The 14,365-nt window shown below is 46.2% G+C and overlaps 1 protein-coding gene across 2 annotated transcripts in view; it reads left to right on the top strand.

The window, feature by feature from the left end:
* EPHA1 (EPH receptor A1) overlaps positions 1-14,365 on the top strand; it is a 34,788-nt gene that overhangs the window by 15,125 nt on the left and 5,298 nt on the right. For both annotated transcript variants that reach the window (XM_085592173.1, XM_021549196.3), the window contains 9 exons: positions 38-313; positions 1,968-2,358; positions 6,901-7,056; positions 7,964-8,296; positions 9,501-9,625; positions 9,729-9,888; positions 12,373-12,469; positions 13,214-13,269; positions 13,546-13,668. In XM_085592173.1, the coding sequence (XP_085448299.1) occupies positions 38-313; positions 1,968-2,358; positions 6,901-7,056; positions 7,964-8,296; positions 9,501-9,625; positions 9,729-9,888; positions 12,373-12,469; positions 13,214-13,269; positions 13,546-13,668 (1,717 nt within the window). The remainder of the gene's footprint in view (positions 1-37; positions 314-1,967; positions 2,359-6,900; positions 7,057-7,963; positions 8,297-9,500; positions 9,626-9,728; positions 9,889-12,372; positions 12,470-13,213; positions 13,270-13,545; positions 13,669-14,365) is intronic.

Consider the following 14,365-nt stretch of genomic DNA (forward strand, 5'->3'; position numbering starts at 1 on the left):
GTCTAACAGAATGTGTTTTCTTCTCCCCTGGGAGCAGTGGAGTGAAGTGCAGCAGATGATAAATGGTACCCCCATCTACATGTACCAGGACTGCAGTGTGCTTTCCGAGGGCGACACTGATCACTGGCTTCGCACCAACTGGATTTATCGGGGTGAGGCAGCCTCACGCGTTTATGTGGAGCTGAAGTTTACTGTGAGGGACTGCAAGAGCTTCAAAGGTGAAGTGGTGACCTGCAAAGAGACCTTCAATCTCTATTACATGGAGTCTGAACAAGATGTTGGGATCCAGTTCCGCCGCCCACTGTTCACCAAGGTCTGTATTGCGGAGGGTGAAGACTGAGTCATATCTTTCAGCTTAAACTTGTCATATCTTTCAGCTTAAGCTAGGTGTGTCTTGCTGGCTGGGACAGGCCAGGAGAACCAGCATGTGGGGAAGGGCATGGATAGTAAGTGCTGTCCTCAGAGTAAACTTTACCCCTGGTGCCCTCTGTGATGCTCAGAGCAGTCTTTGCCACAGGAGGCACAGGAGGTTTCAAACGAGATCAGACCTGTGTTCTGTGTAACCTCTTATTTAACCAGACACCACGTAGGTAAGGATTCTAAAGGGTTGTGACAGGGCTGGATGGTTATACCAATTTTTAGAAATAGTAAAGCAGAGACCAAAGGAATTTTACTTGCCTTAGGGAATGAAACAAGATTAGACCAGGCAAAGAACAGAACCCAGTTCAGGTCTCAGTGGTCCTGATTATTTACTCTGATTGCCGTGAGATATAGGGTCTTGTTTCATAAACCCAGAGGTGATGGCTTTACTACAGTGAAATTCTCCCTGGTGTGAAGGTATTTAGCACTGCTGTATTTTACCTGCTGTTTTCTTCAATATTGTGTACTCTTGCCATGGAAACATTGGAATTTCAGAACAGAGAACCTCTGCTTTGTTTTCTTGGAGGAAATTCTCTAAGCCAATTCTGTTCTAATAGAAGCCACAGACCTAAATTATTTGACTGCCCTTTCCTTTGCAGTTAAAATGGGTTGTGATGGAAACAAAGAGTAGAAAAGGCCACCACAGGCAGAGTAGAACTCTGGTAACTGACTCCCCTCGCTCCCCAGGGCTTCTCCACCTCCCCTGCAGCCTACAACATGAATTTGTGCAATACCTCCACAACTCCTAAATGTGCCTTATGATCCCTGCCAAATGCAGCTGCTCTACAGAGCCTTTCATCTCCCATCCAACTACAAGGAGTGGGTGGTGTTGTACAATGGGAAGGGGCCTGTGGAGGAGAGGATCAGTTATCAGGCTCTCCCACCAAGAAGAAAGGCCACCCCACCTGCAGTCCAGCTCTTCCATGTCACAGGGTGTCACAGAGGCCTTTCCCATTTGCTCAAGCATGGAAAATATCCTCACTCACTCATTCACTCTTATCCTTTGTTTGCAGAGGCAATGGGAATGCAAAAGCATGGGAGCATTTTTCACCCAAGTACCTACAGTGCTGAAATATGTTGAGTGCTGCACAAGGAGCATCTTACACTAGATTATCTGAACTGCAGCAACTACAGCCTAAAAGCAAGTGGCTGTAGTTCCCTGACTGCTTTCAAAGAACAACTCTTGAGTGCTGTTGTGGATTTACTGCATGCAATTTGCAAACAAAGAAAATTATGACAGAAAAGGGGCAGTTTTTGAAGACCTCTGAAATCAGAGACTTGGAACACAGGGTACTGTAGAAGACCAGTGAATGACTACAAAGCAGTTGAAGGAGATGGAAGAAAGGCAGAGGCAGGAAAATATGCCCACCCCATTTTTAACACCTCTTCCAAGTGCAAAGAAAGCATGCAGTGCAGTGGCGTTAGAAGCAGCTGACTAGACAGCCCCTAAAAGGCCTTAGTATAAAAGAAGTTTGAGAGAAATGGGTATCTCAGCTGCTGTGGCCTGTTCAGATGGTAAAGCTGTTGTCTTTCTCTTTTTCATGTAGCTCAACACCGTGGCAGCAGATCGAAGTTTCACGAGCAGAGACATCGAGTCGGGGGCCATGCAGCTGAACACAGAAGTGTGCCCCATTGGGAAGCTCTCTCGCCGAGGCTTCTACCTGGCTTTCCAGAACTCTGGGGCGTGCGTAGCCATGGTGTCTGTCCGAGTGTATTACAAGACTTGCCCGGAGGCAGTGCGGGGCTTGGCCCGCTTTCCAGAGACGCTGGCAGGGTCAGAGGGGCTGACAGAAGTGCCTGGGGTCTGCGTGGAGTACGCTGCTGAAGAAGTGGGCTCTCCCCCCAGGATGCACTGCAGCACTGACGGGGAGTGGCTGGTACCAGTGGGCCGATGCCTTTGTGCTGTGGGGTTTGAAGAAGTCGATGGGAGCTGCGTAGGTGAGTATGCAGACACTAGCTGTAGGCCATGGGAGAGGTTCCAGAGAGCTAGAGATCAGAGTATCTGTAAGCAGAAAGTGGGATCAGGAGACTTACTGTGGTCTACCTCTCTCTTGCTTACCCCTCTGTATCTTATATCTTTCCTTCTCCTTACCTTCTCCTTAGCTTCTCTTTTTCAGTTGTGATTTTTCTCCTCATGTGTCAGGTGTAAGACCTGCACACACCTCTCCACTCCCTCTTGGGCTTCATCCAGGAGCTTTCAGCTATGGAGCTAGTTTCTGTGAGCTGTAACTATGTGATTGACACTGACTCATTCAACAACTGGTTCTCAACCCTTGAACAGGAGCCTTGTTCTCTCAGGGCAGACGGGTCAGACACACAGAGCAGGGTGTTTGTCCCATGACTAGAAAGCTGAGAGGGGGGAAGATTTCTCTGCTGTCCCTTGTTCTTCTTTGACTGGAATGGCTCTTCTGCCATGGGAAACCATGTAAAGCATATTGCGCAATAGCATGGTGCCTGCTCTTCTGAAGAAGAGCAATTAGCAAGCAAAAGAGTCACCTGGGTGCTGGAGTCACAGCAAGCAAGGGTTGTTGGAGTAAGAAGTGCAGGGCTCTCCCTTGGCTGCAGAGGGGACAAGATTTGGCTTCTCAAGGCAACTTAGTTTGACATTTTTGGTGTTTTGGGGGATATGTATTAATTGCAGGGAGAGAGGTAAAAGATAGCAGATCTTTGCTCTTGTTGCCAGAGGTGTGTGGCACAAGGCTAAGGCCATAGAGATCCTCACAGTGCTCTCATCCAGCAGGTGCCCCATGTCTCTGCTTTGCTCTGCTACAGGGATCTGGTGTCTCTATGAATCCCTACTGCTTGCTGCTCATTTTGCTTGGGGAGCTGGAGAAGGTTGAAGCACAAGATCCTTGCCCTCCTCCAGCAATCCCCTCTCTTCGCACAGCCCAGCCAGTTTTTCCACTTAGGTGCTAGAGAGCTCTCCCCGCCCTCCTGAGAGCACTCCTCTGGGAAGGGGCAGGGAAGCTGTCATGTCTGGACAAGCCTCGACTGCTATCGCAGCACAGGTTCATTCTACATCTGTGCTTTCATCCCACTCCGCCCAAGTACAGCTGCAGCCAGAAGTATGTTTTGCAGGATTAGTAGGGACTGGGTGGAGAGGAAGGGAAGAGGGGAGAACCTAGCAGGAGTAGGGAGAGGTACTTCACGACCAGAATAGTGTCTTACTGAAGCATTGGGGGAGAAGGCGAATGCAGGAATGCAGGGGGGAGTATCTTAGGATCTGCTCCCTCAGCAGGAAAGTCCAGACTGTGCAATGGACTGGGGGTATTGCAGCTCAGGATAAAGACTGAAATCACAGCTTTTACTTTGTCCTCAGAAGAGATGAGGACTTCTTCAGACATGTAAAGTGTGACAGGATGGAAAACCTGGCAGTGTCATTCTGAGATTTGCCTGGAGTAGGGAACAAGAAAAGGGGAAAGCTGCACCTTTGCCTTTTTAACAGGGAAAAGAACCTGACCTCTGTTACAGAACAGGAGACAACAGAAAGCCAGAGGATCAGGTCCTTACCTAGTTCCCTCAATATCTTAGTGAATTCTCAGCTGTATAAAGCTCTGCTGGGCGCAGAATGGCTCACCCACCCCACAGTCCCAGACAAGCTGTGCCTGCCCCAGAGCATTCAGACTTCGCTGTCCATAAACCCAGAGCTCGTGATTAACTTCCCCAGGTGTGTAATTTGCTGTGCCCACGGAGGCTGGCTGCGCTTCGGCTCCCTGCCGGGCTCTGCCGGGCGGCAGGTGAGCCGAGCTCCCCGTCAGCCCCGCTCTGGTGCCTGCAGCATTCCCGGCCGGAGCACCTGCAGGAATAAGGAATGCAGGAGGCACCCCAGCCATCCTCTCTGCCCTCTGGTGCTTGGCGAGCAGGCCCTTTCCCAGACTTGTTATTCCCCCCGCGCCGCCCGGAGCGGGTGCCCGAGGCCCGGGGAAAGCGGGGCTGGGCGGGGGCCGAGGCTGCTGGCTGTGCGCCCGCCTGCCCGCCCCCGGCCCGGCCGCGGGCAGCCGCCCCTCCGCCTCCGCTCCCCGGGGCAGGGCGGGGGAGCCGGGAGCGCCGGGAGCGCCGGCAGCCCCTCCGCACCGCCGGGCCGGGCCGCGCCGCCCCGGGGCGGGGCCGGGCCGGGCTCCGCGGGCCGCTCCCGCCCCCTGCCGGCCGCCGCCTCGTGTGGCCGTGTCCCGCCGCCGCCCTCGCCGCCGGTGTGTCCCTTCACCCGGGCACCGCCGCAGCTCCCGCCCTGCCGGGCTCTGCGCTCCCTGCAAGGCGTCCCCTGCCTGCAGCGGCTCGGCACCGCCGCTGTGGGCGGTGGGCTGAGGCTCTCCTGGGGTCCGAGGTACCTCTTGTGTAACACAAGGCTTATGAGGAGCTGGGGTGTTCAGCACGGAGGCTCAGGGGACGCCTTATCCCTCTCTACAAACCTCTGAGAGGAGGGTGTAACCAGGCAGGGATCAGTCTCTTCTCCCAGGCAAGTAATGACAAGACAAGAAGACATAGTTTTAGCTGGTTTAGGTTGGACATTAGGAAGAATTCCTTCATAGAAGGGGTGATAAGACATTGGAATGGGATGCCCATGGAGGTGGTGGGGTCACCATCCCCAGAATTGTTTAAGAAAAGACTGAGTGTGGCACTTAGTGCTATGGTCTAGTTGACATGGTGGTATTCAGTCACAGCTTGGACTTGGTGATCTCAGAGATTTTCCAGCCCAATTGATTCTGTGATTCTTGCAAAGGTTCCCAACCCCAAATTTCTATAATTTACTTGCAGATTGTCTCAGCCTGATAAGTGTGTATGTATATTGTGTCATATATGGCAGGTAGTATTATACAGGCAACATCAGAACCTCTGTGTTATACAAGAATGTGGCCACGCACTTCCTTTGTTTTTCATGTCAAAGCTCTCCTGACCCAAACTGATCCAATGTCAGGAACTCTGAAATCTTATGCTGGAGCAAAGTGGCAGGAGGCCTCAAAACTTTCATCTTCAGTCCAGCATGTAGAAGTGTTCTCAGTTGTGAGCAGCCTGAAGATCAAAGTAACTTTTACTGCCTCTTTCTCAAAATGATTATTTAATCTGGAGTATAAATGGAATCTCTTTGGGCTGTGACAATCAATACTTGAGCCTTTTAATTGTTTTTAATGGCCTTTGCTATCATTAATCACATAGTTGCACGATTGTATCTCAGAATGATAGATTTTCCTAAGTGGTTCTGCCATTTCCCGGAATCACAAGGTGCTGGTTGCTCCTACTTGTGATTATTTCTTTTTTTCTGGGCTCTTTAAGCATCCCTTCTGCAGACTGATGATAAGTAGTCTTGTTTGGCCTGTGTTAGTGGAAAGTTTTCAAGGTCCCTCAGGTGTTCCTCTTAGTCACATTTCGTCTTCTCGGTAACGAATCCTGTCCTATACTATGCTCCACCACAGTAAGCCATTTGTGTGAAGCTCCTGAACAGATGGCTTTCTCCATTGGGATCTCCTGAGGATTACACAGGATATTGTTGCTTTTATAGTGCAATATAAAAAGGGACATTCCCTCAATGCACAAGTTAAATGCAAAGTGGTAGCTCTGGCAGAAAATTACTGTATGCATTTCTCCACCATCTCATTAGTGATAGGTTGGTGTTTTCTTTAGCTAGAGAACATTTGATTCATTTAGCACAGGGTGGCAAACCATTAAAATCACAGGCTGCCTTAAGCTCCGTCATGATTTTCTCCTTTCTGCTAACTCTAGAGGCATTGACCTTGAGACAACTGGTAAGCTGACCAGTGCTTCTGTGGATTGAACTAATAGTAACACAGCAAAAACAGGTTGTCAAATGTTATACTGAGAGAGTGTGGCTGCTCATTTTTGTAGGACTGGAAGTAGAAAACACGTGACACCTATTCTCTTGCAGTCTGTGTTGGCTCCATAGCCAGTTACGCTGAATGCTGTGAGGTGAACTGATGGCTTCCTAGATATTCCCCAGGGCCCTGCTAGGCGACGCTCTGGTACAACACTTGAAATCAGCAAAGATGCACTGCTAAAAAGCCTACTGGCTACCTCATATGAAGTCAGCAAGCAGAAGACTCTGAGGAGTGCAAAGATTTGTTGCTATTATTTATGATTCTTGTTTGTGTGTGGAAAGCTTGAAGGACAATGTAAACCAGTCTGAGTTTACATTGGAAAAGGTTTCTGAGGTTGACTGGATTCCATATTCATACAGCATCTGAGGAACAGCATCATCAGCATGTGAGGACTTAGATCCCCCTTCTTTGGTCTGCAACTCCTGTCATAATACTGATGCTACCTTGAGTTTGCATCTTCCCTCTATCTGCTCTGAGATGATTGATCTAGAAGACTGCCAGGTGTTCCTTCCAACCTAAATATTTCTGTGAACTAAAAAAATGTAGGCAGATAAAGGAGTGTTCAAGAAGCTGAACAAAACTACCAGGCAGTTTTTTGTTGATCTGGGTTTATTGATTATGTTATGTTGGCTTGTTTGTCCTTCCACAGCCTGCCAGCGAGGGTTCTACCGCCACTCCCTGGATGCTAAACGCTGCCTGAAGTGTCCCCCCAACAGCTTGTCCAATGAGTCAGGGGCTACATCTTGTTCCTGCAATGCAGGCTTCTACCGAGCACCTTCGGAGGGCCAGAACATTGCTTGCACCCGTGAGTTGCACACAGAAAGAAAGAACAATATCCAAACGGGCTGGGCGATGAACTTACTGAGAGCAGCACCACAGAGAGGAACTTGGGGGTACTGCTGGGTGAAAAATTGGGCATGAGCGGGCAGTGTGAGCTTGCAGCCCAGAAAGCCAGGTGTATCCTGGACTGCATCAAAAGCATGTAGCCAGCAGGGCAAGGGAGAGGATTCTCTTCCTCCACTCTGCTCTTGTGAGACCTCATCTGGAGGGCTACATCCAGGTCTGGGGCCCCCCATACAAGAGAGCCATAGACCTATTGGATCAGGTCCAGAGGAGAGCCCTAAAAATGTTTGTGGGACGGAACACCTCTCTTATGAGGAAAGATTGGGAGAATTGGGGTTCAGCCTGACAAGAGAAAGCTTTGGGAGATCATCTTGGGGCCTTGCAATACTTAGTGGGGCCTGCAAGGAGGATGAAGAAAAGGTTTTTATACCAAGGCCTGTAGTGACAGCACAAGGGACAAAGGTTTTAAACTGAAAGAGGGTAGATTTAGATGGGACATATGGAAGAAGTTTTTTATTATGAGGGTGATGAGACACTGGAGCAGGTTGTGGGTGCCCTATCCCTGGTTCAAGGCCAGGTTGGATGGGGCTTGGAGGAACCTGGTCTAGTGAAAGGTGTCTCTGCCCATGGTGGGAGGGTTGGAAATAGAAGATCTTTAAGGTCTCATCCAACCCAAACCATTCTGTGATTCCATGAACAATTACACGGAGGAGAAAAGAAAAGGTTGGAAAATGGGAATGAGAGATCAGAGAGGGAGAAGCTGGGGTGGAGAGAGGGCTCCATTTGAAATGCACCAGCAGATGGAAAGCTGTCACAGAACTTATGGCATTAACAGCTGGATCTAACTCTTCCTTCTGTACTCCCTGTAGGCCCACCCTCGGCTCCCCGCAATGTCAGCTTCTCCCTCCTTGGCACCCAGCTGAGTCTGTGGTGGCAGCCACCCAGTGACCACGGCGGGAGGAAGGACCTGACTTACACAGTCTTCTGCCAGCGCTGCCACTTGCTGTCCTGTGAGCCCTGTGAGGCTGGTGTGGTGTTCTCCCCCAGTGCCTCTGGTCTCACGAAACCTGCAGTGGATGTGGATGGCCTAGAAGCTTACACCAATTACACATTCACTGTAGAAGCTCATAATGGTGTCTCAGGAATGGGACCTGCTCCACAGAGAACTGCTCCAGCTGTCTGGGTCTCAGTTGGACATGCAGGTTAGCAGAAGCAGAGAGAATTTCTTCCTGCTCATCACGAAAAGGAAGAGGAATCTCTGTGAATATTTAAGCTTTCTCCATCTTCTCCTTCTGCCTGACACATGTGTTGGTATGGTATGATAAGGATTCTAAAGCACCTCTGCCTCTGGCATGTAAAGTCCATTAGTCATATTCCTTGCAAATCAATGTAGCAGTAATCACTACGAACCAAGAGCTATGAATCCACCAAGAACTTAACAGAGGTGAGGAGGATGAGGCACTCCTGTCACGCAACCTACGTATTGTTACCTGTGTGACAGGAAGAATGACGGCTGTGTCATGAAATATTTCCCGTGACTCAGATATTGCAAAACACCAAACACAACTGAAACCCTGGTGTAACTGGAAAATAAAAGGTTTTGAAAGCATGGAGGGATGAGGATGTTAAATCTTGACACATTTCTGTAGGTTAGCTTCAATCTGGCTAGTTTGGCTGTCCTGTAAATACTTTCCAGAGCACTATGAAATGTGATTATAGAAAAGTGACATCACAGTGCTCAACAGCCCTTGGTGCATTCCCCGGGTTCTAATTTAGTAACAAAATATGACTTTTCTTCCTGATGTTATGCAGGGGCAGCACAACTCTGAGCTAGAAAAGCAGAGATACTTTTGGCTTGCCTCATCACTTCCTGATGATGATGAAGGACAAGGAGAGAAGCAGGCTTAACTCCTCAGTCCTTGCAGACTCTTGAGAATTATCTTTTTATTCATACATCTTTATATTCAGCAGCATGCATTTGCAGGCAGCTGAGAGATTTTGAGCATTGAGTTTCACTGTACCCTTATGCAATGCAGCTGCATTCATAAATCATTACATAGTATAGCTGTGCTACTGCTACTGTAGGAGCATAAAATCCTAACATTTTTTATTTCAAATTGGACACTTTCAGTGCAGTCCTGGAATAAATGTAATTTCTTGGAACGTGGATTTTGTTTTGAGGGCCAAACACAGTTATGCTTCCACTGTTGGGGCAGATGCACACTATTCACAGGAAGCAATTAGCACCAGAGACCTCCTTTCCCTTCCACCACACAGGAGGAAAATTACAGTGGCAATAAGACAGTTCCAGTTGCATGGTATGACCAGATATTCTGGTGGAGAGAGGACATAGTTTGCATTTTGTTTGTATTTCTCCCTCATGTTCTCCCTTCTCTCCCACTGCAGCTCCAGTGACAGTATCCCAGTTTATTCTGACACAGAGAGATGACAGTAGTCTTTCTGTTTCTTGGCTTGCCCCACGGCAACGCAGCCGGACCTCAGTGGAGTATGAGGTCATGTTCTTTGAGAAGGTAAGGCCTGCCTGATTTGCTCTTCCCCCTTTCACCCAAAGGGGCTGGAAGTGTCCTCTTGTTCAACATGCATTTGTTACTTGATCCTGTTTGGTTCCTGCAGGGGGAGGAGGCACGGTACACAGTGAAGCACCTTCTTGAGCCGAATGTCACTCTGCGAGACCTGCAGCCAGACACAGCCTACCTGCTCCGTGTGAGATCCATCACACCCCTGGGGCCTGGGCCCTACTCCCCAGAGCAGGAATTTCGCACCCTTCCACCAGGTAAAGGACAAGCACTGGTATCTCATATGGGAGAAACTCACTTCCCTGTCAGATTGTATATTCTCATGGTACATGGATCTCTTTTTGTGTTCTGCTGGCTGTAAGGCAAGACACGACTCTCCTGAGTTCCTTGTCACCAGAGCCAAGCCTGTTGCTTTGTAAAGACAAAAGGCTTTGTAAAGACAAAAGGCATTCTTGTTTCCTTGTTGTCTTATAAAATTTGCTTGCACTTACACCTTTAGAGCTGATCAGTCTCAGTTTAATGTGTTGTACTGGCACAATACTTCAACAGACCTTCATTTAGTTATTGAAAGACATTTTAATTTGGCTAATGTTTCTAAGTATGAATGCTGGTCAAATGATTACCATATGCCTCCTTTTGTGTGCCAGTTACTAGTGAAAAGGAGAACTCAGAGGACCTCAGCACTATTTTTTCCAGCTTTATCAGTTCTACTGTATGTAGTCCAGCTCTTGAATGTAGCTCTGCCCAAAGAGATGGTATGTGCCACTGGAAAAAGTTCTTAATCTAAGTACAATGTGTGGAAGGCTAAGCTGTCAGGGCCACAAGATGATCTTTCTCCTGTGTCAAAAAACATCTTATATATGCCCAGCATTCAACCTCCTCTTTCCCTGCGTCACCCAGAAGCTTCCCCTTAAGCTAAAGTTTTCTGTAATGGAATTTGCTCTCTCTTCATTCCACAGGCTCTTACTGACCCTATGGATAACTTTAGAAATACATGTATTGAAGTGCTACATTTGAAAGACTGATTTCATTGTAATGAAATAAGGACATGAGGAGGAAAGCTAAGGCATACCTTTATGTAACTAAATACTTAACAGAGTCAAAGCTGATAAGGATTTGGGATACCATTACTGGAATATAAAGGTCGGGTCCTTTCTGGCACCAGGAGCTTTTGGTAAAATCTTCATGAAGTCACAGTGACAAGTGATGATAACAAAAATGATGTTTAATCATTAATCATTTATTACAAAGGCCCTGTGAAAAAGATGTAAATTTTCATGCAAAATATAAGTTAGAAAATACCTTCATCAATATTATGCTTTATTTCAAATGAAAGTTGATCAGCTTATCATGCCAAGACAAAGGTATTTTGAATATGAAAGGGATTAAGAAGAAGTGCCAGCAAGGTTTCATTTGATGAGGGCTCTTGTTTGATAATACTAGGAATATTTTTCAGCTGTTATAGTCTGGGAATATTAGTGTAGCAGGATTTGCAAGAAATGGCAATTTTGTATTTGAATATGAATTTGACAATTTAGATCCCTTAAATTCCTGCAGAAGTCCTCTGTATCTAAAAATTTCTCCATTTTATTAATAAAGATACTGTTTCACCTTCCAAATCTTAGCTTTTTGATTTTAACAAAACAAGGACATTAGCACGGTCTCTTGATTTCTGCTTAACTAAGCTGATGATTTTTAATAATTTTAGTGGGATGAGTCAGAAGAAGAATAACTAGTGTTAATTAGGCTTTATGGATGCTGGCCATTCAACTCGATGTTAGGAAATACTTCCCCACACAGGTCTGTGTATAATTTGTTCCTTGCTTTAAAATCTTCTAATTTATATAAAAAAAAAAATATTCAGAGATTTTCTTTCTTCCATACGTTTTCCTAAGTCTCTTTTGGGAAAATATTAAAAATATGTAGATTCTTGTTACTTCTCCATTAATGCATTTTATGTCCTTAATTTTGTTTTTTAATTATGGGAAATAAGTTTTTAAAAGACCAGCAGAGGTAATATAGCATTTTCTCTGATGAATTCAAATGTATTTTGTGGAAATGCCTAGCTTTAGCTTGAGAACCTAAATGGAAGAAGACAGCCTGTGTTATATGAATACTCTCTCAAAGCTATCCAATCACAGAATGAAAACACCTGATGCTCAGTTTTGAGAAAATAGGAATATGATAGACTGCAAGTTTGTAAGTCAGTACTTGTTTCAGGAGTCCTAAGCAGTGAGGGGCTTTAGTTAGGGTAATTAGGCAAGGGACCAACCCCAGATATTGATAGGAGGGAGTATAAAATTAATTTTATAAACAAGAAGAGAGTCACTTTAGACTGCTGGGGAAAATCATGTCTTTGCTTTGCCATAGTTTAAATCAGCTACTGAGCAGGATGAATGGTCTGATCTGAAAGGATTGTTGGAAAGGAGTGGGGGGGAAGGAACATCTGTTTTTCACTTTTGAAAGTGTCATGACATTTAAGTAGGAAATCAGACATAGGGATGAATTATTCAAGTGGAAGACCAAGATTGTAGATAAGAGTTAACCAGATAACCACCAGAAGGTGCTCCATGCACATGAATAACAGTGTGATAGGCCTCCCTATCTGGTGGTTCTGCTGCCTGGAAGACAAGTGGCTGTAACTTGCCTAATGCCATTAACTGGTAGAAGCTGGGTGGTATGGTCCAGACAAACACATATTGGTCTTTTAAGTAATCTGGCCTCTCTCTTTTTTTCTGCAGACACTGGAGCTCTGTCTGGTGGAGTCATAGTCTCTATTATCTTTGGAGTTCTCCTATTTATTGGTCTAGTTGTGGGATTTCTCATGTTTCGGCGAAAGTAAGTATTGAATTTTGGTATTGCAAAAGGTATAGGTGTAGGAATAACTGAGCTATGGGAGCTTGAGAAAGGGAGGCCCAGATTTTTCACAGGATATTGTATAGGTTAGTTAGAGAAGAAGAACACCAGCATGCTGCAGCAAGATGGAAAGGGTCTCAGTAAATAATTTAGATTAGCAGGATTGGAGGGATTGATGCTGTTGGGAACAGAGGAATATGTCATGATTTCTCAGTTTTGTTATCATCCAGCAGTATCATATTGTTGCCATGACAGGGGAATTGTTATGGTACAATAATTTCTATAGCTGCTGACCAGTTGAGTGGTAATGCATGTATCCAGTAATTTCAAACAATTTTCCATATACCATTACTGCTAGGGTCCTCTACCCATATACAGAATTCTGCTTTCCTTCTCAATGTCTATAAGGCTGCTGTTGCTTGGTTTTAAGAAAATCAGATATTCTACTGAAAGTGTACAGAAAACATAAAATAAGTAGAAAATTGTCTGTAACGCAACACAAAACTCCCTGTATGAAAAAAGAAGCTCTATTTCTAAATGTTAATGAAGCATCACATTTTATTGCCAGCTATACTGTTCCAAGTGGGTGCAGTATCTGGTCCCACTTTGCTCTGTGCTACCCTGAACTCTGTCCCTAACCAACTAGGACAGACACCTTGAAAGTCATGCTTTTGCCTTTGCTGTTTGCTGACCATTTTATTTTTATGACTCTTTCTGATATTCCAGGAGGGCTCGTCGGAGACATGCACGGCCAGATTACAATACTTCAGGCTTTGAGCGAGGTGAGGTTCAAAGGGGTAATAAAATCAGGGAGAAGCCTAGAATATGTTGGAAGAAATGAAAAGAAACATTAGTTTGAAACCAGACACTGGCATGGCTTTTCTGATGTAATGTGCCTCTTCCCACTACAGTTCTACTCTACAGTGTAGGTTTGGTAGATTTTTTTACTGCCATTGTCAGAAGCCCATGGATTCACTTGTGCTTTTGTCATTATGCTTTAAAAAGGTTGTCCAAAGAGTTGACAGGTTAATTTGCTCTTTGGTTTCCCTTTACCACAGAGAAGGTCTGGTTGAAACCCTATGTAGACCTGCAACCTTATGATGACCCCAGCAGAGGGGTGCTGGAATTCACTAAGGAACTGGATGTCTCTTGCGTCACTATGGAGAATGTGATTGGAGAGGGTGAGTTACTTATTGCTCTCCCTGTCTTTCCGTTTCCCCACACTGTTGTATTGATGTGGTAGTCTGTTATTTTACAGTTTGTTCTTCTGTAGTATGTTTTAATATTCCTTGTTATACGTTTGTAATGGATCATTCTATGTATTCCATTTGGCTTCCCTAATAGCTCAGTCCTGAGTTGTTTACCACAGTTTTCCCTGCCAAAATGTATGTCAATCCACTTGTCAATCCACCTGTTCCCTTGTCTTACCCCTGTCTGTCTGTCTGTCAAAGATAGGACATTCCTTTGATTCTGGAGTGTTCCCTGTCTTTCATCCCTTCCTCAAAGCAGAACTGGATTGTAAGGTTTGCTCCCTCCCTGTGTTGGCTTCTATTGGGGAGCCCTTACCCTGCACCCCTCCCCTAATGTCCTCCTATTGGTCACAGGTTGTGTCCTCGCCGTGTTCCCTCTACCCTTTAAAAGCAGTCCTTTCATGTTCAGAGTTGTCACTTGCTCTGCCCCTCTTTGGGAATTCCCCCCTTTGGGAATTAAATCCTTGGAGTCTCAGACAAGTGTCCTTCCCTTATTCCTCTGCCTCGGTTTCCTCATGTTCTGTGCCTCTGCTGTGCTCCCCACGCTGCAGCGATCACTGCCATCCATACCAATCTTGGCAGAGACTCAGGGGCGGCCACACACGTCTGCCCCCTGGCCACAAGTGGG

Source organism: Lonchura striata, chromosome 1, assembly GCF_050655825.1.
Source record: "Lonchura striata isolate lonStrDom1 chromosome 1, ASM5065582v1, whole genome shotgun sequence".
Classification (NCBI taxonomy): domain Eukaryota; kingdom Metazoa; phylum Chordata; class Aves; order Passeriformes; family Estrildidae; genus Lonchura; species Lonchura striata.